A 22,233-nucleotide genomic window follows, 5' to 3' on the forward strand; every position below is an offset into this window, starting at 1 on the left:
TCAGTTTGTATTTTCTTAAATTTGTCTTCTATCATTCAAATCTGGTATTAAAAGGCTATAAAAGAATAAATGTTTGATGAATAGTTAGATTTATGTTCATTTATCAAATTATATAAATAAATATGAACAAAATTTCAAGGCTCGTTTATTAAGCTAATTGATACTGAACAAAACTTATTCAATTTATTTATATTAATTTAAAACTCATTTAATAAATTATTTAAAGTTTATTATTCGATTATTATATATTAATAAAATTATTATTGTTTGTGTACTTATTTTTTTATAATATACTTTTTAATACTTATATTTGATTATTTTATATCTAAAATAATATATATGTTTGTTTATTTATTTATTGTTAATTATCCATGAACATTATTTGTGAATATATTCAATTATGTGTTCATGAATATGTTCGTTCAACTTAAACGAATGAACATGATATATATATATATATATACATATAATTTTAAACAAACGAATATGAATAGAAATTTGAAATTCTTAACAAGCATGAATCAAATATAAATACATTTTAAAGAATAAACAAATGACTATAAATAGAAGTTATTCATTTAAACTCAATGAGTTATATGTTTTGCCAATTAATTGCAATTTTCAATTAAAAAGTTCCTTGGTATGATGTAAAATTATATTACGAAGGCTAAATTGATTGTTAATTTTGATTAACGACTTAATTAATTGTAATTTTAATTAAAATTAATTATTTTTAGTTATTTTACAAAAGTTTCGTTTTATCATTTAAGCTTTCCTTGTGGGTTTAATATATAATTTGGTACTCTAATTTGACATTTTTTCTAATGCAATATTTGTATTTTCTTTGTCTAATATGGTACCTATATTTTACAAAAGTTATACATTTTGGTACTTAAAGATAACAATGTTAATTTTTTAGCGTCTCATTCGTATTTTAAAATTAATTTGATGAAAATTATTAACAAATAATATTATAAATTAACTTTTATCGAATCAATCTTAAAATCTAAAATAAATCATATTTATAAGCTTTTGTTTGATAAATTAAATACAAAACTAAATAAATTCACAATCAAAATTAAATTTATTTTATTAACAAAATCATAAAAATTCAAATTTAATAGTATTAATAATTAACTTTTATCAAATCAATACTAAAATCCGAATTAAACATTAAAAATTTAACACCATTATCATTAAATATCAAAATATATAATTTTTATCAAATGCATACATTAAATTAGATAATAATAAAAAGAAGAAGAAGAAGAAGAACTCAAATTCCCCATTAAAAAAATAAAAAATGATATGTTAAGCGTCATTTTACTACGCATTATTTCTCTGGCAAATCAACAATATGTTAACATAGCTGAAAATCAAGATAAATTGAGCTGTTTTCGACCGTTGGATCAGCCACAACACAATTAAGATAACCAATCAGAAACTGCCACGCATGCATCGCATCACACAATTTGATCCAACCCAAAACTCTATCCTTTTGCTGCTGCCCTCTCTTGTCCTCGCCTGCTGCCACTGCCACTGGCACTAATACGAGCTATCGGAAAATGGCTATCATACTTGACTCGCTCCTGCCCCTAAGTCGACCCACCCTTCCAGCTCGCCTTTCGACGCCATTCCCTCCTCCTGCTTCTTGTCTTTGCACTCGCAGAAACCAATCGGTAAACCATTTTCACACTCCTTACTTCCCCACCATTGTCATTTATGTTTCTTTCATTTCGTAGCGGTAATTATCATTCCATGCATTCCTTTATGTGAACTTTGCATTTCTAGTTAGCGATTTCATGTTGAAAATAAATGAAAAAGAGTGAAAAGAAAGCATCTTTGAGCTGTTTCTGTAAGTGGGTCAGTCATTGTAGAAAAACATGATCTCAGTCCCAGATAATTCAATGAAAAGAACTTTCAGTAGTCATATGATAGCAGATTTGTTTAATTGAATTGTTTTTTGCAAGTTCGTTTACATGACATATGTTTGCTTCCCTATTATATAATCAGTTTCAAGCTTCTTCAATCCCAAGGAGGAATGCAATGGCCTTGATCTTATCAACATACATCTTCTCAGAAGTTGGATTACATGATAATATTGCATTTGCTGAACCATCTGTTGGGTTCAGAGAGTACATAGATACATTTGATGGGTATTCATTGAAGTACCCTCAGAACTGGATTCAAGTTCGAGGTGCTGGAGCTGATATATTCTTCAGGGACCCTTATGTTCTTGATGAAAATCTCTCAGTGGAGTTATCCTCTCCATCATCTTCCAGGTATAAGACTGTTGAAGATTTAGGTCCTCCAGAAGAAGCTGGGAAGAAAGTACTTAAGCAGTACCTGACAGAGTTCATGTCGACAAGGCTTGGTGTGAGACGTGAATCAAATATCCTTTCAACATCCTCAAGAGTTGCAGATGATGGGAAGCTATATTATCAAGTTGAGGTGAGTCAGATTTTGTGTTATTACCATCTTTTATAACACATGGTTGATGTTTGATTATATATGTGATGATTGTGTTGTTTTGCTTTAGGTGAATATAAAATCATATGCAAACACCAATGAACTTGCTGTGATGCCACAAGACAGAGTACCTAGATTGGAATGGAACCGGCGGTACCTTTCTGTTCTTGGTGTTGAAAACAACCGGTTATATGAGCTGAGATTACAAACACCCGAAAGTGTATTTGTAGAAGAAGAAAATGATCTGAGGCAAGTCATGGATTCTTTTAGGGTGAACAAGGTGGCTGGCTGATCAGTTTTTATCTTGAGACCATTTTTCCATTGGATGAGATTTTTATTCTTTTTTTGTAAGTCCTTTTAGTTGCAAAGAAGTGATACTTATTTTCAACTTTTGGTTATCATGCAAGACTACCCATATTGAATATTATGAATATGACCGTCAAAAGATCCTCCAAATACATGGAAATATAACAAAATTAAATAAGCTTGTCTTAAATACAAGGGATGAAGTAGTCCAGCTAAAGATGGTAACAAGAAAGTTGGTGAACGGCATTGATTTAAACTTGTATGATTCAAGAAATATAGTTTTTGTCAAAAGGTACTCAAATTCCAGAAGTACCAAATACATCAGTTTCTGAATCAGCAAAGCAATGTAACTCAAAAAATGGAGCAGCATCAAAATACTGATAAACATGTCCCTCACCAACTCAACTTGATGCAAACATTCAAATTATGACCTCACTTCAAATTCCCCTGCTCGTGTCAGAGCTCGAAAACCTTTGTACAGACGACTCGGTGCAGTCTTCAGATCGAGTTTATCTATTTGCAAGCCGGAGAGCGCAACACCCATAATCCTAAAACCCACTCGAAACGTGGGAAAAACATGAAGACGCTCTAGCTCTGTCTCAAGCAATAATGTGCCAGACAACGATGGGGTTTTATCCTTAGGAATCCGACCAATTGTCCAAGAGCATATCTGCAAAGGCATGTCATAAACATGTAATCAAATACAGCAGTAGATTATAAACTATTAGCATCTACCAACTATACTGATCACTATCATACTCTAAATCAAGGTATAAGTTCTGTATCAAGTTCAGAAAGCAGTTTACCTTGTTGCCGAGGATGTTTACAGTTCCATGATTTGAATTCAAATCAGCTGATAAAATACAAGGAGGTAGTTGAAACTCCAAAGTTATTGAGTCAATTGTTTTTCCAGGATCATTTCTTATACCAACCAACACATTAACACGGCATTTCCCAGCATCTGAAGTTAGCTGTGGCTTCACATATAAGGGAGTACTCTTCAACTTTTTAATTCTGCATGGAAATCAAGACACTTTAAATAAAATATATACAGCGGCATCAGCTTAAACTTAGCAGAAGGTAAAATGAGAGAACCTGTAACTCATAAGCTTAAACTCTCCATCAGGAGGTACAAATGACAAAACTTGATGGGATTCCCAGGGACGAAAGCGAACGCAGGGATGGAATCTGACATCATCTAGAATTGATGGGTTCGCAAAAGAAAGTGTCAAATCTGGAAGACCTGAAAGATGGGAATTTACTCGAACTTCACCATAAACTTCACATTTGACCAACGCCCCATCCCTAAACAGCACATACAAAAGAAAGAGGATCAGGACTTTGAATGTAAAACAATGCATACAAACAAGTTAGACATTCCACTATTGCACAATAGGAAACTTCTAGCCACATCAGAGAATTCACCTGTTTATAACTGCATCCATTTCTTCGACAAGATCAACATAAACTTCATTGTTTGCATATTTTGGTTCTGCTGCTCTCCATGGTATGCAAGACCCTGTAGCCCCAGGAAGGGTATCACTTACATTGGAACTATTACCAGTCACCACACTCAGAACTTTGCTGACAATATTTGGTGGAGCAATCATCTCTCTTAGAATGTTTGCTTCTGTTGTGAGAGGGAAACCATTGTCTATCATTTCGTCCAGAAGCTGCAACAAACATGCTAGTTCAGCTCGATTTGGGCAGCACATATTAGTTCATGGAACACACACATATCACCCAGTGATAAACAGGCACATCATGTAAAATGACACAATCTGCTTAGGCACATAAGCGAGTGATACAATTAACTTTTACACTCATTCATCTTAGCATACACAAAAGACCAAGCCACTTTGGTTGCCTTCCCCACGAAATTCTGATAAGCACATAACATATAGTAAGAAATACCTCATAAACAATTACAAAGTTATCCTTTATCACATCTTCATTCAGCCCACCAAGATAATCCGAGAGGACATCCGAAACTCTGCAGAGGAACTGGAATTCAAACAGTTAAAGCCCGAGAACTTCAATTGGTTCAAGCATACATAAGCATAACAAAGGATTATAATGTTAACTTACTTACCTCGATGCCCATTAAAGGAGGCATTTCAACTTGGGTGCAAGCTAAAAATGTAATCCCCTCTCGAACTACTTGGAAAAGATAATGAGTAGGTGAAGCAATCACTGGCTGTGACTGTACAAACAAGCAACAATAAAATAATAAAATTTTTGAGAAGAAAATGATTAAAAAAAAAAGGGAAAACAACTAAACCAACTGGAATGATTTACAAAAACGATAAAGAGAAGAACAAAGTAATTAATCTAGGAAGAAACTGGGAAATGGAATAAATCTAGAAATCAGAATTGGATAAACAAGCAATAGAACCTGAATTGGCTGTAAAATTGGGAATATAAAGATGAGTGAGAGATTGAACAAAAAAAAATTGGGGGTATAAAGATAGTAGAGGGAAGATTAAAGGGAAATAGGGAAATGGGGTACCTTGAAGGAATCGCCTTGAGAAATAACATGATCCCAAAACCAATCACATATTGATCTGTCAACGCGATGCCCAGTTAGCTGTTTCTCTAGCATCACCTCTCTGTCAATTACAAAGATCCATATATTCAAATTCGCTTTTTTAGTTTTAATTTAATCGTAATCAAAATGAAATTAAAGTTGAAAAGACTGTAAAAAGGAAGAAGGATTGAATTGAAAAGAAACGACTTACCCAGAATCAGATAGAAGAAATATACACTGCAACATGTCTGATTTCTTCTCTGGCTCTTTCACCCTTTCTAGCCAACAACAATTCAGCAATTGCAATTCGTATTATCCCAAGCTGAATCTGGGATTAACCAAGCAGGTTTAATCAACAATACGATACTTTTTTTCTTTTAAAATTCTTAAGTTAATGAAAGAGAGCTTTTTATATTTTATTTTTTTTGCAAAATTGAAAAAAACAAACATAATCAATATGTGTATGCAGGTGATCATGGAGAAGTTGGTTTAAGCGTAATATTAATATATTTTATATTTATTTAAACTTATTCAACTTCAAATATTATATTATATTATTTTAATATTTAATAATTTTATTTTTTATTTATTAAATTTTTTATATAATTATCTTAATATTATTTTAATATTTATATTAGAGTAATATTATATATTTAGTATAAGTTTATTTTCTAATATATTTTAAATCTGCGTAATAGATAAAAATATCATAATATAAAATATTATAAACTTAAAATGATCAAGCTAGACTAGGCTTAGACTTTGGATGTTTAACCCTAAGTCAAACTCATATTTTAAACGAGTCTAATTTTTTGTCTAAACTTATTTTTTGAGCCTAATATTTTTGTGCAAACTCTTCCAAATTTCAGACGAGCTATCGGGCTTGAGCAAGTCATCCAATCCATGAACAGGTCTACATGCATCGTATCCAACTATTTCGCTGTAAAATATTAAGATTTTGTATCAATCGGTATATGTACATGTCAGTATAAGTTGATATTTGTCAAAACGAGTGGAAATATATAGGAACAATTGTAACGCATTGAATTCTTGATTAGAGTGGAACCAAATATTATTAGTACCGATTAAGGATCTAAATGTGATGTACTGATTTGAACGATTAGGGGAGAACAATTAGTTTAATTGATCAATTTTTTCTTGAATTGATTTTAATATAAGAAAATCAACCCAACCGACTTTAATTAAGAAAACTGGCCAAACAGAACTGACATTGATTCAATCGATTTGATTGGTTTTTTCAATTAATTGATCCAAATTTTTTGGGTTGGGTTTAAGGTTATTGATGTGAGTTTATATGTCAATATATTTATTATATATCATAATAAATAAATAAATTTTAAATAATTAAATGATAATATAAATAAATTAGTTTTTCCTACCAGTTATATTCTAAAATTTAAAATATATTGATCGAGAAAATCAATTAAACCGAGATCAAAATTGACCAACCTATTTCACCTGATTAAAACCGAGTATTACTGTCTCCTGAGTAGGAAGTGGTTTTTGTCATCTTTGGCCAAGTTATTTGTTTTCAATTTTTTGACTTACATTCCCTTGAAGACAAGGCTCGTTTTGAGCAGTTAAATTGAGACAGAATTTAAAGGTAAGTTTAGATGGGCGGTGCGTTTAGCTACAGCTAGTATAAAAACAACAATAACAGTAAAATTAAATACTGTAACGTGAGTTAAGAAGTAAGCTAAATGCACCACGCTTAATTGTCTATCCAAATTCATCCTAAATCTAAGTCTGAATTTATAAATATTTAATCTGTTTATTATCTTCTTAATAAATGAATATTATAAGTCATTAGATTTTGAGAAAGCATAGAAAACCTTGGAGTAGTAACTAACCTAGTTCACAAAAATCAACAATTTTAGTTTATACTAATATATCTTAATTAGTTAGAAAATCTTTTTATATTTATTTTATAGTTCATAATCAAAATTTATAATTATTCGATAATATTATTTTCAAAATTCAAATCTACATCTCTTCTTAAAAATATAATATATTTTACCTTTATACTCAATTATATCTAAAATTTAATTATCACAAAATTTTTCATAAATTGACTATATGTATGATTTGAATGAAAATAGAGTAAATTGGTATGACATGTGATGTTTGAGTGAAAGTCGACTATAATTGCTTCAACCTTAAAACGCTGAAGCTGTTGCTGAGTTTGAGGCAGTATGGAATGGTATGGGCCTAAGCGGCTAAATCCAGTTACGAAAATACTTAAAAATTAATAGAGCCAATAAGCAACAACAGTCGACATGACACAGTGACATCCCACACCAGCAAGCTAACTAGGAACCCAACCAACCAACATTTAGCCCACCCAATAGAGCAACCATTAACCCACTCTATAATCGATGCCAGTGTGGTGACTAATTAGTGGCTCGATTTAAAAAGCAAAATCAACCCCCAACCTTCTATGGGCTAATTTGATTTTTTAGAGAAAAGTTGAAGGTGAAAAAGGCCATTATGCCTTATTAAAAGAATCATACAGTACATTCCCAACTGTTGAAAACTCAAAATTTGGACGTCAAACAAAGGGGTGGGCGTTAAGTGTAAATTGAAAAAGAATTTTCTTAAAATTAAGGGCTAATTTGATTTTTTAGAGAAAGATTGAGGATGAAAAATGTCATTATGCCTTATTAAAAGAATCTTGTAGTATATTCCCATTCCCATTCCACCTGTTGAAAACTCAAATTTTGGACGTAGAACAAAGGGATGAGAGTTAAGTGTAAAGTGAAAAAGATTTTTCTTAAAACATTATCCAAAAAATCTGGTCGGTTAGTCCCCAACATCACTTTCATTATCTTGATGCAATTGTTGGTTTAATTGTGTTTCAGTCCTTATACTCTTTGAAATTTAGTTTCTCTACATGTTTGATTTAAAAATTAAAATTCAATTAATAAAACTATTAATTAACTTATTTTAAATATGAATATGTGGTTATCATTTGAAGTTTAACTTTTAAATTAGGTCTTTGGATATTGAAATGTCACGTTCAAATTTAACCAAAAAAATTTATCATTTGGACTTTAATTTTTAAATTAGAAAAGCATAAAGACTACATTCTTGGAAATAAAAGCAGTGGGACTAAATTTTAAAATTTTAAAGAATGCAAGGACTGGGAGAAGAATTAAACCTGCAATTGTATGTTTTGGGTTAGGGTTAACTAACTTAACTAGAAACAAGAATTGCAAAATTTAACGAAAGGCAAGGCAACGGCTGTGATTGGACCGTTTGATTCAAACAGGCACACGCATTTTACCACGTGGCAACTCGCCGACCTTTCAATTTCATGGCGGCACGTGGCATCCGATTAATGCCCCTCCCCCAGCACCATCGACACGAAAACAGGTGTAGTGGACCCTACGTCACCTTCTTGCCACTTGTCCCTAGAGTTACAAAATATACAGAACATATAAATGACCGACCCCTATGAGGGTGCCACCTTGATTCGGGTTGATTACGTGGCGATATACGGTGGACCCCATGCTACGTGGTCCACCAGAAATTTCCCACGTTGACACGTGTGTTTGGGAAATCCACGTGTGCTATTTGTATGGGGCTTTTAATTTCTTGTAGGGCTGTGGTCGGTGGATCTCTCCCCCTATTTCTCGGTGATGTTGCCTACTGGTGTGGGGTTTGGGTTGGGTTAGGGTAGTTTAATCTGCACTTTAGTATAAAATCTTAATGGGTTTAATTCTGATTTTAGTCACTCTATAATGTTGAAATTTGAGAAAATTTTATTTTAATTTAATATAATTTAGTTTTTTTCCTATAATATTATTAATAGATTCAGATTGATGATACTATTAATTATTGTGAGAGATGTTTGTGTACCAAATCAAACCATATGACCTAATTTAAAAAAAAAAGTTCAAGTTGAAGCTTGAGCTTAACCATGCTAGACCTACTCAAATAAATTTTTTACTATTTAAAATTAAAAATTAAAAATATATTTTTATATTAATATTTATATATTTTTACTGAAATTTTAATATTTTAACAAATTATTTAATATGAATTCAAGCAGAGTAGCTGCTATTAATGTGATTGAGTTAAGAATGATGCCTTAATTGCATGATTGAATAAAAAACAAAAGAATAAAGTCAAAATAAAATAGAGGACTAAATCCTGAGTTTCAACACAATAGAGGGACTAAAATCAGAATTATATAGAATTAATGCAACCTTGGGTTGGATTCTTTAATTATTTTGTAATTCTCATTATTAAAAAAGAAAAGAAAAAGGATCAATCCAATTCCTATATAAACGTCCACTTGCTCCCCCCAAGAACCTCACTCAAGGCAATCAAAGTTTCTCTTGCAATATACATACCAAACACTTTTCTCTCAAAGTTTACAAGACAGTCATCATTTTCCTTCCAACCAAACACTCTTCAACACCTTAAACATTGTCATACGGCCCATTTGATCCTATCAAAACATAACATCTTTTTCTCTCACCTTTGTTCCAAATTTCAAACATGGCACCTAATATTACCAGCAACAGAGCTGCCACTGCCACCGCCAGGGTCCCGGCTCTGACCAAGGCTCCCATCCCTCCCGAAAGGGCTTACGTTACGTTCTTGGCAGGTAACGGTGACTACGTCAAGGGTGTAGTGGGGCTAGCCAAGGGCCTAAGGAAAGTCAAGAGCAAGTACCCACTCGTGGTGGCGGTCTTGCCGGACGTGCCAGAGGATCACAGAAAGATTCTGGTGGCTCAAGGGTGCATAGTCAAGCAGATCGAACCCGTCCTCCCACCTGAGAACCAGACCCAGTTTGCCATGGCCTACTACGTCATCAACTATTCCAAGCTACGTATATGGAAGGTATGTTGTTGTTGTTGTTTTTTTTTTTTTTTGCATGTGGCTAAAAACGTAACGTAACCTTACACATAATGCTTTAAAATTTGCAGTTTGTGGAGTATTCCAAGATGATATACTTGGATGGAGACATTCAAGTGTTTGACAACATAGATCACTTGTTTGACGTGGAAGATGGTTACTTTTATGCTGTGATGGATTGTTTCTGTGAGAAAACATGGAGCCACACCCCACAGTACAAGATAGGTTTCTGTCAACAGTGTCCTGACAAGGTGGAGTGGCCTGCTCACTTGGGTCCTAAACCCCCTCTTTACTTCAACGCTGGAATGTTTGTATATGAACCCAACCTTTCTACTTATTATCAACTCTTGGCCACTTTCAAAGTTACCCCTCCTACACCTTTTGCTGAACAGGTAACAATTATATTCGACCTTTCTTTTTTATTTAACTTCCTATATCAAGCGTCTTGAATTTTAATGTACTTTTGTTATGTTTGATGCAGGATTATCTGAACATGTTCTTTAGGGACATATACAGGCCCATCCCACCAATTTACAACCTGGTGATGGCCATGCTATGGCGTCACCCGGAAAACGTTGATGCAGAAAAAGCCAAGGTGGTTCACTACTGTGCAGCTGGGTCCAAGCCATGGAGATTTACTGGGAAAGAAGAGAACATGGATAGGGAAGATATTAAGAAGCTGGTGACCAAATGGTGGGACATTTACAATGATGCGTCGCTCGACTACAGTATTGGTGAAGCAGAAGAAGCAGAGGAGGAGGATGAACAAAGAGGGATTGAACAATTTTTGGCAGCACTGTTGGAAGCTGGCGTTGTTCACTATATCAGCGCCCCATCCGCTGCATGAAGTTTGTGGCCAACGGTGGCGATATATATGATAATGTATAAAATATATCTTAAGTTTAAAACAAGAGTCTAGCATTGTAAATGTGTTTTATGTAAGGGTTTTTTTTTTCGGCTTACTAGTTGCTATCTTCTCTCCTCGGGGAGTGTTAATTTTTTTAAAATTTTAACCTGGTAACTCTTAAAATTATAAAATTTAATTTAATATTTTAAAATTATGAAAATATAAATTATTAAAATAATGAAATAACATTTTGAGAATATTTTAGTTTCATAAAATATAAATTATAAAATGAGAGAAATTATATTTTGACAATATTTTAGTTTCGTCCCTGTCTGTCCTTCCTTTTTTGTGATGTTCAGATAACTTATACTAACAAATATAGTGAGTTAATAATGAGAAGCTCCCACCAAGCAATAAAGTTTTGTGGGAATTGAATCTTAACAGTGATTGCTTGAGTTAAGGTTTGAAAAATTGTTTAAAACTTAGATTAATTAATAAAGAGAATGGATACAAGTGCTGGGGAAGATAAGTGATTTAACCAGGGTAGTAAATAATTTGCATTACATTGCTTTTAATATAGGTCTGGATTTCCGTCAACAATTTTCATCTCTGATAATATCAAAATTGTACAGTATACATTAGTGTGCTTTCTGGAATTAGAGTTCAGGTGATCATATAGAAAAAAGTTTCATATTAAATCATTCACTCATTCCTTTGGGCAAAAAAACGTAAGATGAGATTTAGACGTCAACTAAGTATTTGATAAGAATATTATTTGAGAAATCAATCTACAAAGAAGGCCAAAGGCCTCTAATTTCAGTAGTACGGCGAATATATATTAATTATATAACACAATCTGATACATTTCCTGTAAAACTTAAAAAAGGAACCAGAAAATAATAAGGATAGCTGCCTGAAGATATGACTGGAATTCAACCAACCCTCAACCCTATGGAAACAAAACAAGCAACGCAATAAGTTACAACTGAACAATATCCACAAAATGGATGCACGTGAGTTGTGAGTCTCATCCTACCTTGTTAGCAATGTTGTTGGAAAGCCAGTCCAGTCCCTCATACAGCCCTTCGCCAGAGGTGGCACAAGTACTCTGGATATACCTGTGAGAGACGCACAAGAATATGAATACAAGCGATTACATTTTGCAAATGCAAACAAACAAATACCCTAATAAGTAGTAAGCAAACAGGGAAACAGTTAATAACATAATACCAGTGGCGCTGACGAAGGGAGTGAAGGCCAAGCTTATCAGTAATCTCAGCAGCATTCATAGCATTCGGCAGATCTTGCTTGTTTGCAAACACAAGAAGCACAGCATCCCTCAGCTCGTCCTACACATATCACAAGTAACATAATGATTGGAAAAGGTTATTACATGTGTATGATAATAATCAACTAATTTACACCACAGCCTCGTAATTTCTACACATATGACAAGTATATCACAGTTTCAAACAATGTACTTCCAAGTCCCAAAGACCACTCAGCAACATGCCTAAAGCAAATTAGTACCTCATTTAGCATACGATGAAGCTCATCCCTGGCCTCAACCACACGGTCACGGTCATTGCTATCAACAACAAAGATTAGACCCTGAGTGTTTTGGAAGTAGTGCCTCCACAAAGGTCGAATCTGAAAGTGTCCATAAAAGCTTTCAGAACATTACATGCTACCAAACTCCACATGTTTAAATCTTATTCAAATAAAAGTATTGGTAAATAAAACCAAAAATATCAACCAACAAAAAAAATTTACTAAAACTGTTGCAAGTTCTTACAAGTTAAGAATGACGAGAAACAATTATCATGCATGCAGACACAAACAAAAATGTATGCATGCCACAATGCTGATAGCATTCCTCCAACATAGCTGAAGGAAGCATTTGAAAGACAAGGCAGCCTTATTAAATATAGCTTATGATTATGTTATGTGCTAAAGGGGAACATCTAATTAGCACAAGACCGTCAATAAGCACTCAAACTTATGAATTGCAACTATAATGAACTTAAACCTAAAACCATTAATATTTATTAAGAGGTTAATCTTCAGCTAAAAGTTGTTCTATGACATTGATTTGAAGGAGGAAACCCTAAGAGGTCACTTACTTATAAATATGAGGGGGAAAAGAGAACCCAAAGCATTACTCTGTATGCTTAACAAATCAGGATTTAATAAGGGTCAGTGATGAGATGATATAGTAATATTCACTCAGAAAGGGCATTAGTAAAAGCTGAAAAATGGCAACTAAATAGAAGTGCTATGAATATATAGAAATACATGGATAAATAGTTATGTGATGTTTGCCACAGAATGATTAGCATTCCTCATTAAGAGGAAAACAAAAAACATAAGGTGGCAGTACATGTAGCTTATGAATATGTTATGTGCTGACGGATAATAATCTAATCAGCACAGGACCGTCCATAAGCACAATTAATACCAAGAAAACTACAAGAAAGAAGAAGATAGTTTTTATGTTTTCAGCCACAGCACGGATAACCTTTCCTTGTATAATTCAAAGGAAAAACTTGAAAATTCAAAGGAAACTTTGAAAGAGAAGGTGGCATAAGTAGATGTAACTTATGATTATGGTTGTATGTTTCTTATGGAATAAAAATCAGCGTAAGACAGTCCATAAACACATCCAACAGTTTTAATATCAACTTCAATTGAACAATGAAACAAAATAACAAATTATAATGTTTCAGCAGCAACTATAATGTAATTCGTAATCGTAAAACCGTTAATATTTATAAAAGGTAAAGACTTCAGCTAACAGCTGCCCTGCACTATTGATTAAAAGGAAAAACCAGAGAAACATTGCCCTACACAACCAATAAATCAAAATAAAATATGGTTCAATTACATATTGATACAAGAAAATCCAATCAGAGAAAGAGCTTATGAATAGGCAAGTGATGTTTGCCACAAAATGAATAGTCTTCCTCATTTAGTGAAGAGGACAACAGAAAACATAAGGTGGCCGTACATGTAGCTTATGAATATGTTGTGTGCTGATGGAGAACAATCTAATCAGCACAGGACCGTCCATAAGCACATCAATAGCAAGGAAAATACAAGATGAAAAGGACAATTTTTATGTAACAACCACAAAGCAGATAGCCTTCCCTCATACAATCAAAGGAAAACCTCAAAAGACAAGGTGGCAGTAGGAGATGTAACTTATGAATAGTCTATGCTAATGATGAAATGGAATCAGCTTAAGATAGTCCATAAGCACATCCAAGTGGCATTAGTAGATGTGACTTATGATTATGTCCTATGCTGACAATGAAATTGAACTGGCATAAGATAGTCCATAAGCCCATCCAACAGTTCCAATAGCAAGGAATATGCAAGATGAAGAGGGCAGTTTTTATGTGTCAGCCACAGCAAGGATAGCCTTTCCTCATACAATCAAAGGAAAACCTCGAAAGACAAGGTGGCATTAGTAGATGTAGCTTATGATTATGTCCTATGCTGACGATGAAATTGAATCAGCATAAGATAGTCCATAAGCACATCTATCAGTTCTACAGTAACTTCAATTGCAGAAGAAAATAACATGGCAAAAGATGACGTTAACATGAAACAGTAGGCCCAGAAAAACAGTATAACGCTAAAAGTCTGAATATTTAAGGTTTTGTTCCACAAATCTTAAAGCAAATGTTGTATTACCTTGTCCTGACCACCAACATCCCAAACAGTGAAGCTAATGTTCTTATATTCTACGGTCTCCACGTTAAAGCCTGCATTAGGTTGTCATAAGCATCACTATTAAGGATCAAATCATTAAGATATATAAAAAAAGGAAAAATCTAATAATGAATGGGGCATACCAATGGTGGGAATGGTAGTGACAATCTCACCGAGCTTGAGCTTATACAAAATGGTAGTCTTACCAGCAGCATCAAGACCCACCATAAGAATTCGCATCTCTTTCTTGGCAAACAGCCGACTAAACAGCTTAGCAAAAGACAGCCCCATCCTTTTTTATCTACGCTGACACCAAAAATACAAGATATGGTCAATCCTAACTTATTCATCCAATTGATACCATATAAAAAAGGAACAAAAACCATAGGACCCTATTATATACACATAATAAATACAGTAAAGCCCCCATTTTTCATTTTAAAAACGCATTACATTGCCAAAATAAAGAGTTGAACAACATTAAAAACAATTTCATTTGAGAAAATCTTGCAAAGCAATACAAATCTAAACAAACAGATCTACATAAGCAACAATATCATATCATATAGAATGAAACGAGCAGATCAAAGCAGAACAAAGAAAACCCAGATCCAGATCTAGATCTGGAATCAATTAGAGAAAGGCCCATACACAAATCAAAGCAAGGAAGGACTTCTATTTAGACAGAGAAATATAAACAAATGCAAACATGCAGAAGCAACACAGAGTTAAGATTAATACATTACTCAGAAACCGAGAGGCTGCCGAAGAAGCAACAAGGAATAGAGAAAGAAATGAAAGGCAAACAATGTTTAACACTTACAAATATCAAATTCAATGGGGGAAGGGGTTGGGCTTTGGGGCTATTTATTACGCAATTGGAGGAGCTGGAGGCGGGGGTGAGTGATTTCAGATTAGGTTTTCTTAAAACGTTGCGATGCCCTTTGATTAGATCCAAACGCTGCCGTTTTGCAAATCCCAATCACCTTGGTCTTTTTCACATATTTTTTTATTCATTAAATTAATCAATTTTGGTCAAAGTAAGTACGGATACTAATTTTTTTTAACATATGTTGGTGCAAACACTGTGGGGCTTAATTTAATTTCAGCTTAAATGGAGGGTATTTATATAAATTATTTTAAGATGGTTTAATATATAATCACATTGGATATGTCCAAATTGAAAGTACAATCATTTTAAAATATGGTTTAAGGAACATCAAATTTGGAGGTAGCTTTGCCATGTGTAATGAGGAAAGAAAGATTATTATTAATAATAGCTAAACATACTAAAAACTCTTTAACAGCTGCATCCAAGAACAAAATAAAACCCACTAAAACACTCTGCTGGGGTGTCACAGCAGGGTTCTACTTTCATACATATATGTTAACATTCCTTTTTTTGGATCCCGTACGCCCTAGTTAACCACGGGCGGCGCCGCCTTGCTGCAACTGCATCTCCAAGTCATGATCTCTGTCACCAGCTTTGGTGACTTCCACTGCCCCTTCTTCTACTACTACTTGCTCTTCTCCTCCTTTTTCATTGCCTTTCATCTGTTTCATCTCTTTATCTTTTCCCCACAGGACAGCATACAGCCCACCAACTATCAGCAGTGACCCTACAACACTGACTCATCATTGCAATTTAATCAATACCCAATAAACAATTAATTAATAATAAGGAGTTTTAACTTTTGGTGATAGGGGTGGGGGGTTAGCATAATGTGTGTACGAACGTACGTTCCCACATATAGTTTCTCACGAAGCAGGGCCCAACTTAGAATAGCCACAATGACAAGCAGCAAAGGGCTGAACACTGACACATAGAGAGGACCTCTTTTCTGGATGCACCATGACATTACGCAAAATGCTACTGCATTACATATAATTCCCTGAAAGATACATCATACATAAACCATTACAAAACAGATTATATAATATATATATATATATAGATATAGATATAGATATAGATATATGTAATGCTTACCGCATAAAGAGCTGCAATAAGCCTCATGCTGGAGCTCAATGACCAAGCTGATGGCTTGGGGTCTGAAAATATGCCGATTATTGTACACTCAATGCTGGCCATGAAGCACATTAGAGTAGTGCTTGTGTAAGGAGCTGGGAAGCTCTTGCTTGTTTGTCCCTGGATTATGAACCATAGTGCCCAAGCAACAGCACTGGCCATTACAAGGAAAGGACCAAGGAAGAAGTTTGAACCACTAGGGCTGGGACTTGAATTTGCCATTTTATTGGCATAGTTCCAGTGAATGCTGGATTCACCTATGCCGATGATGTGTCCATGGTAAAATGACAGCAACATAGCTCCACCAACACATACCAAAGTACCTATTACCTTAGCCTGCCCTGATGCTTTCTTTATCCCCACAGCTTCTTGTCTATATATCGAACATCAAATTCGACAATTTATCAGATGAAACCCGAGATTTTTTTTTTTTTTTAGAATTTAAGTACCAAAATATGACATTGGGACCTGCAAATGGCTGCGAGGAGAAATGTGGCTGCTGGCAGTACATTGTTCAATGCACATGCAATCGTTGCAGTAGTATTTTGCAGCCCTACAAAATAAAAAACCTGGTTTGCTGTTGCCCTGCATTCATCAATGGTCATTTTGATGTTAGCCATAGGCGTTTGATGATAAGGAAGAAAAGGAACCGTGATCAAATTGAACATGCAAAAGGCCACCTAGGTAGCTTGGATAATGAGGATCAATTCAACACTAACAATAGGCTTACCCTGTCAGTGAACATAAGAAAATCTGGAAAAGAATTGGCATGGTGAGCTTAGGCCTTGTTTTCCTGCATAAAAAAAGAGTGAAAATTTAAGGTTTTCACAACAAACACACATACACACACAAATACTAAAACTGCAAATCAACATGCATGGTTGTTGCTGCCAGTACGTTACATTAAAGAAAAAGGCAATAGACAAAATGACTTGGCAGCCATGCATGAAGTTAAATCTACTTTTTTTTAAGCAGTTGAAAAATCAAATAATCTAACTCCCTTTAAGCTATCGATTAACAGAGCTCTCTGTCTTACTTAGGCAACACGGCTTCATACGTAGAGCCTTTTTGTTTTTGTTTTTTGTTTTTTTTTTTTTTTTACCCAGAACAGATACTGTATTATATTGTATATATGTTGTTCCCTTTGATACTAACATAATCCTTTAATTTATTCTTTTTTTTTCCTGTTGTTTCTCAGAAACCAACCAAACGAACAATACTACTGTCCTTCTTGATGTTCCAAGAAAGCTATTAACACAGAAAATTGAAATCGAACCCTTCTTCATCCATTGATAAAAACATCCGCATGAAAAAAGAAGGAAAAAAGATGGACCCCTAGCATGCAGTATGCAATGTGCAAGAAAGAACAGATCAAGTCAGAATTGAGAAACAAAGGGATGGAAATGGCTCCAAAAGGAAAAAAGAAAAAAAGGGTTCTTGATGAATAAATCAGAAAGCATTACCGCTCTAAGAAAAAGGCAAAAGGAGCAATGGCGAGGGTGGCAAAGATTTGACGGTAGGCAACAAGAATAAGAGGTTTCATTCCAGATTCCAGGGCCAGCTTTGATGTAATGTTCATGCCTGCATAGCCTACTTGCAGCAGAACATTGGCCAAGAATGGCATGAAATCAGCCAACATTGTTTCTTTAATTCTTTAGAGCCGATATTTCCACCACTACGTATATAGTCAGGCCCCTTAGAGAAACAAAGCTAGCCTTGGAAAAGAAAGCAAAGCAAAGGAAAAGAAAAGACACTTATGAAATGAAGCAATGGTGAACCCCATGTATATATAAGGGGGAAAGAGTTAGAAGAAAGATCCATCTCCCCTTTGCATGAAAGAGGGTGAAATCGTTGAGGATTTCTTGCAACACCTGGTCTCTGCATGGGACAAATGCTTGTCAGTGTCACCACTTGAAAAAAAGAGAGAGAAAAAAAAAGAAAAAATAAATAAAGTTGCTTTCAGTTTTGTAATTTTGTCTTGGGCTTGGCAAAATACGTTTTGAAAACAAAACTTGAAGCAACGAAATTTGCCTAATGCCCCATCAGCAAACAACCCACAGCTAGGGGACCCTACTATCCCCTTTACTAGGGGTCCCTACACCTGTTGTTTGTCACAACTCATCAATCTGCATGGCTTCCATTCAAGCACACCCACACCCCCTTTCAAAAGTCAATTCCTTGAACAAGGATCTGTCTGCAGTAATGCTCCATTAAATTCTCAAACAGGTTGAAGTAGGTAAACCAGTGGCCATTCATTAATTCAAAGATAATAATATCTAATACCCCAAATGTATAATTTAGAAAAAAGGGGTTGGTTTAAGTTAGGGATATCCATCCATAATGCAATAATCTCCCTAAATTAATGTTATCAGATCTTTAGCTCAAAGTTCAGACTCCTTCCCCATACAAAGCCAATTAAAATTTATTGTGTCTCTCCTTTTCATGGATCATATGAGCTGATTCCTCTGGATTCTTTTCACTTTTTCCATGCTTGTAAATAAATAATAAAATAAAGATGGGATAATCATGCTTTTTCCATTTTTTTTAACAAGTTGGTGTTATATTATGGGAATTTACATCAGCATGTATCAGTATATCACTATATAATATTTATATTCATAATCTGCATATATAAATGGAAAAAGGGTTGATTATGGGATCCTTGTTTGAACCCACTATGATCTTAGTTGTCAACTTTTTGTCCATGTTTCTCAGCTCAATCTTTGCCACGTTTATGTACTTTACGTATATGTGCATAACATTTCTATGGTTAGGGATTGGAGATGTTAATATTTGTTTATTCATATGGATCAACTTGATATTTGCATATTTCTACATATATATGGTAAGCTTAAAAGAAAGCCTTACATAACAAAATCCCAAAAGATTTAACTTAAGATAATGTAGATTAATTATATTTATTAAATGTTTGAATAAAGTGTTTTAAACTTATAATTAACATTAATTAATGAAAATGATGGAACATATGAAGAATGAATGTCAGCATTAACTATGGAAATGCAATGATTAATTCGTCTCTTATGAGATTGCAATAAAGCTTAGCTACGGGAGGATTCTGTTTTGGGCAAACATTTCAGAGTATCCCATGCATGAAGAAATGTACGACACGAAATATGGTGGTTATATAAGTTCATTAATATTTACAAGAAAAAGATACGTGCAAAAGATCATATATGTGTCACATGATGCATGTATGTATATGTTGCATAATAAATGAATAATCATCATGTATTGGGATGACATCCAATCATTGTTGATTAAAATATTTCAATAATTGAATCATGGTTGAGTCTTAAAAGTTAGCTTAACTCATCACTACAACAAGTTTGCAGCATTTAAAATAATATCACTCAAATTTGATGTTTACGCCACCATTTGTTTTTAGTAACGGAACACCACATCTGTCACTTTAGCTCTATAGATAATGGTACATTTTACTAACTATAAGGTTATGGTAATGTGTATTCTCACCCTTTAATTAGTATTTAGTGACAACTATTTTTTTTATCACCAAGTTATATATAAGTTCATTGTTAACTGGTTAAATTGTTATCTATAATGAAATAACATTCAACATACAGATGACGAAAGAAACACCGTCACATTTTTAATAACGTAATATGTCATCACATTTATGAATTACAAATGAAAAAGTGACAGCATGGATAACGTCACAATATAATTGTAATTATGGTATAGCCAATGATGTTAAAATTGAATCGAATCGACTCGTTGAATAAAAAATAATGGTCTAACAAATTGAATTGATGATATATAATCGAATAAAAATTAAACTATTGTGGGCCGATAAAAAAAGAAACCAAGACAAAAAAGCTAATAGTTCAATTGACTTATTTGATTTAGTAGTTTTTTTTTTCTTTTTATAGTTTAAATTATTGTTGAACCAATGATTCAATTGATTAAAGTTAGAATCGATGGCTTGGGCGATTTTACCAATAGTCTAGTTTTTACAACATTGTCCATAACTTATCTTTATCACCTAATTACAAATAATTCTATCATTGGTTTTCCAAATTGTCACTAATAATAAAATTCACGATACTAGTGACGGATGTGTAATTTTCGACACTAATATGGTAGACTAATATCATGAAATAATTTATTTTAAACTTTTTTTCCTGCAATAAATACCCTTTTTTCTTTATAGTACAAAATTTTTTTATTTAGTGACATTACCACTTGTGTCTTATATTTGTCTCAAATAAACATAGATTGTTCATGAATTATAGGCAAATTTAATGGTATTTTTGAACAACAAATAACATTTTATAGTTATAAAAAAGATTATGATGCCATTTATAATGTCGCATCAAATCATACATTTTGGCAATAGTGTTTTATTGTTTAAAAACTTTTAGGGACATATGTGTATGTCATTGATTTGCTTTATAAAATATATTACAATATATTACGAGTGATAAAAAATCTTTCATAAAACAAAACATTTGAAAGTTTGTTCTAATTAATAAAATTTTAATTAAGGACAAAAACAAAATGTCACATAAAAATCAGAACATCACAAAAATTTTCAACAATTTTAATCTCAACACTAAACATTTAGTGGCATAATTTTATGTCATTTCTTCAAATGCCACAGAAAATATAGCTATAATAACAAAGAGTGACGAGCCATCAAACTTGTTATTAATAATACATTCAAAATATTACTTACAAAAGTGGCATTACCTTATCGTGAATGATATCGTTTAACACCTAATATAAAACACTAATGTTAGATAATCATTTCTATATTGATTATGACATGCAATCTATCTTAAATTCTTTTCAAAATATTATAAAACCTATATTCTTGCAAAAATAGTTAAATACAATCCAAAATGTTGTCTTAAAATTTTGATAATGTATCTCTGATTACACAATAATAATAAGTTTTAAATATAAAAAAGTGGTTTGTATATAGTTAGTACAATAGCTCGTTTGAAGCTCTTAAACCAAATATTGTGTAGATGGTGAGTTTATAGCACCAACTGAAGTTGTAATAAATAAAATAATAATATTAATCGTTGATGCATCTCTTGTGAGATGACAAAAATGATATAAATTAGACAAGTAGATAATCATTGCAATATTCATTAAACTATAAATTAAATTATAATCTATTATGTAATATAAGATAAAAGAAAACAAAAATTACTCTTGTCCCTACTATCTAAATTTTTTGTTTAAATAAAAAGAATAAATGTTTTCTCTATAGTACACATTTTTTAGTGACCTTACTTACTCACACCAATTTTGTATTATATTCGTCACAAATAAACATGCATTGTTCATGGAGTTCAGACAATTTTTTTCTGGTATAACCACATATGCCCTCATTTATTTGACAGTATGAGCCTAGTCTTGTTCAAGCTGGGGGTGGTATTCAAGTAAAACTCTCCCAACAATGTTGATTGC

At 33.2% G+C, this 22,233-nt stretch overlaps 5 protein-coding genes across 9 annotated transcripts; 2 read left to right on the forward strand and 3 right to left on the reverse strand.

The window, feature by feature from the left end:
- The first annotated feature begins 1,462 nt into the window (after window positions 1–1,462).
- Window positions 1,463–2,914, forward strand: LOC108461144 (psbP domain-containing protein 1, chloroplastic). The gene is made up of 3 exons (XM_017760865.2): window positions 1,463–1,679; window positions 2,014–2,451; window positions 2,540–2,914. The coding sequence occupies exons 1-3, from the start codon at window positions 1,566–1,568 to the stop codon at window positions 2,759–2,761; spliced, it is 774 nt and encodes a 257-aa protein (XP_017616354.1). The 5' UTR covers window positions 1,463–1,565; the 3' UTR covers window positions 2,762–2,914.
- Window positions 2,915–3,008: 94 nt separating this feature from the next.
- On the reverse strand, window positions 3,009–5,799 carry LOC108461143 (AP-3 complex subunit mu). The gene is made up of 8 exons (XM_017760864.2): window positions 5,514–5,799; window positions 5,285–5,384; window positions 4,868–4,978; window positions 4,690–4,779; window positions 4,201–4,448; window positions 3,871–4,080; window positions 3,582–3,789; window positions 3,009–3,445 (listed from the first exon to the last, which is right to left on the reverse strand). The coding sequence occupies exons 1-8, from the start codon at window positions 5,546–5,548 to the stop codon at window positions 3,200–3,202; spliced, it is 1,248 nt and encodes a 415-aa protein (XP_017616353.1). The 5' UTR covers window positions 5,549–5,799; the 3' UTR covers window positions 3,009–3,199.
- Window positions 5,800–9,639: 3,840 nt separating this feature from the next.
- On the forward strand, window positions 9,640–11,224 carry LOC108462909 (galactinol synthase 2). The gene is made up of 3 exons (XM_017762821.2): window positions 9,640–10,171; window positions 10,258–10,578; window positions 10,668–11,224. The coding sequence occupies exons 1-3, from the start codon at window positions 9,827–9,829 to the stop codon at window positions 11,031–11,033; spliced, it is 1,032 nt and encodes a 343-aa protein (XP_017618310.1). The 5' UTR covers window positions 9,640–9,826; the 3' UTR covers window positions 11,034–11,224.
- Window positions 11,225–11,772: 548 nt separating this feature from the next.
- LOC108464312 (ADP-ribosylation factor 2-B-like) lies at window positions 11,773–15,716 on the reverse strand. Of its 4 annotated transcripts, none has more exons than XM_053023915.1 (7): window positions 15,571–15,716; window positions 14,891–15,048; window positions 14,730–14,800; window positions 12,564–12,683; window positions 12,264–12,382; window positions 12,070–12,151; window positions 11,773–11,982 (listed from the first exon to the last, which is right to left on the reverse strand). In XM_053023915.1, exons 2-7 carry the CDS (start codon window positions 15,036–15,038, stop codon window positions 11,977–11,979), a joined length of 546 nt encoding a protein of 181 aa, XP_052879875.1. In that variant the 5' UTR covers window positions 15,039–15,048; window positions 15,571–15,716; the 3' UTR covers window positions 11,773–11,976. The 4 variants fall into 4 exon arrangements, with proteins under 4 accessions (XP_052879875.1, XP_017620032.1, XP_017620033.1 ...); XM_017764543.2 differs by having other exon boundaries at window positions 15,489–15,681; XM_017764544.2 differs by having other exon boundaries at window positions 14,891–15,053; window positions 15,489–15,676.
- A 155-nt stretch (window positions 15,717–15,871) lies between these two features.
- On the reverse strand, window positions 15,872–19,183 carry LOC108461629 (WAT1-related protein At1g09380). Of its 2 annotated transcripts, none has more exons than XM_017761530.2 (6): window positions 18,240–19,183; window positions 17,507–17,569; window positions 17,245–17,361; window positions 16,738–17,149; window positions 16,488–16,639; window positions 15,872–16,374 (listed from the first exon to the last, which is right to left on the reverse strand). In XM_017761530.2, the coding sequence occupies exons 1-6, from the start codon at window positions 18,413–18,415 to the stop codon at window positions 16,170–16,172; spliced, it is 1,125 nt and encodes a 374-aa protein (XP_017617019.1). In that variant the 5' UTR covers window positions 18,416–19,183; the 3' UTR covers window positions 15,872–16,169. The 2 variants fall into 2 exon arrangements, with proteins under 2 accessions (XP_017617019.1, XP_052879874.1); XM_053023914.1 differs by lacking the exon at window positions 18,240–19,183 and adding an exon at window positions 17,679–17,734.
- Between the last annotated feature and the right edge of the window lie 3,050 nt (window positions 19,184–22,233).

The sequence above is a fragment of the Gossypium arboreum genome, chromosome 13, assembly GCF_025698485.1.
Source record: "Gossypium arboreum isolate Shixiya-1 chromosome 13, ASM2569848v2, whole genome shotgun sequence".
In the NCBI taxonomy this organism is placed as follows: Eukaryota; Viridiplantae; Streptophyta; class Magnoliopsida; order Malvales; family Malvaceae; genus Gossypium; species Gossypium arboreum.

Coding starts and splice junctions, on each gene's coding strand:
- LOC108461143 (XM_017760864.2), bottom strand. CDS start 5,548: ATGTTGCAGTGTATATTTCTTCTATCTGATTCTGG. Junction 4,081..4,200: donor ATGGATGCAGTTATAAACAG/GTGAATTCTCTG, acceptor TGTGCTGTTTAG/GGATGGGGCGTTGGTCAAAT. Junction 3,790..3,870: donor TTTAAGCTTATGAGTTACAG/GTTCTCTCATTT, acceptor ATTTCCATGCAG/AATTAAAAAGTTGAAGAGTA.
- LOC108461144 (XM_017760865.2), top strand. CDS start 1,566: ATGGCTATCATACTTGACTCGCTCCTGCCCCTAAGTCGACCCACCCTT. Junction 1,680..2,013: donor GCACTCGCAGAAACCAATCG/GTAAACCATTTT, acceptor TTATATAATCAG/TTTCAAGCTTCTTCAATCCC. Junction 2,452..2,539: donor AGCTATATTATCAAGTTGAG/GTGAGTCAGATT, acceptor GTTTTGCTTTAG/GTGAATATAAAATCATATGC.
- LOC108462909 (XM_017762821.2), top strand. CDS start 9,827: ATGGCACCTAATATTACCAGCAACAGAGCTGCCACTGCCACCGCCAGG. Junction 10,172..10,257: donor CCAAGCTACGTATATGGAAG/GTATGTTGTTGT, acceptor TAAAATTTGCAG/TTTGTGGAGTATTCCAAGAT. Junction 10,579..10,667: donor CTACACCTTTTGCTGAACAG/GTAACAATTATA, acceptor TGTTTGATGCAG/GATTATCTGAACATGTTCTT.
- LOC108464312 (XM_017764542.2), bottom strand. CDS start 15,038: ATGGGGCTGTCTTTTGCTAAGCTGTTTAGTCGGCTGTTTGCCAAGAAA. Junction 12,684..14,729: donor ATGTTGGTGGTCAGGACAAG/GTAATACAACAT, acceptor GGACACTTTCAG/ATTCGACCTTTGTGGAGGCA. Junction 12,152..12,263: donor TCCCTTCGTCAGCGCCACTG/GTATTATGTTAT, acceptor CGTCTCTCACAG/GTATATCCAGAGTACTTGTG.
- LOC108461629 (XM_017761530.2), bottom strand. CDS start 18,415: ATGTTGGCTGATTTCATGCCATTCTTGGCCAATGTTCTGCTGCAAGTA. Junction 17,362..17,506: donor TTCTTATGTTCACTGACAGG/GTAAGCCTATTG, acceptor TGATGAATGCAG/GGCAACAGCAAACCAGGTTT. Junction 16,375..16,487: donor GAGAAACTATATGTGGGAAC/GTACGTTCGTAC, acceptor ATGATGAGTCAG/TGTTGTAGGGTCACTGCTGA.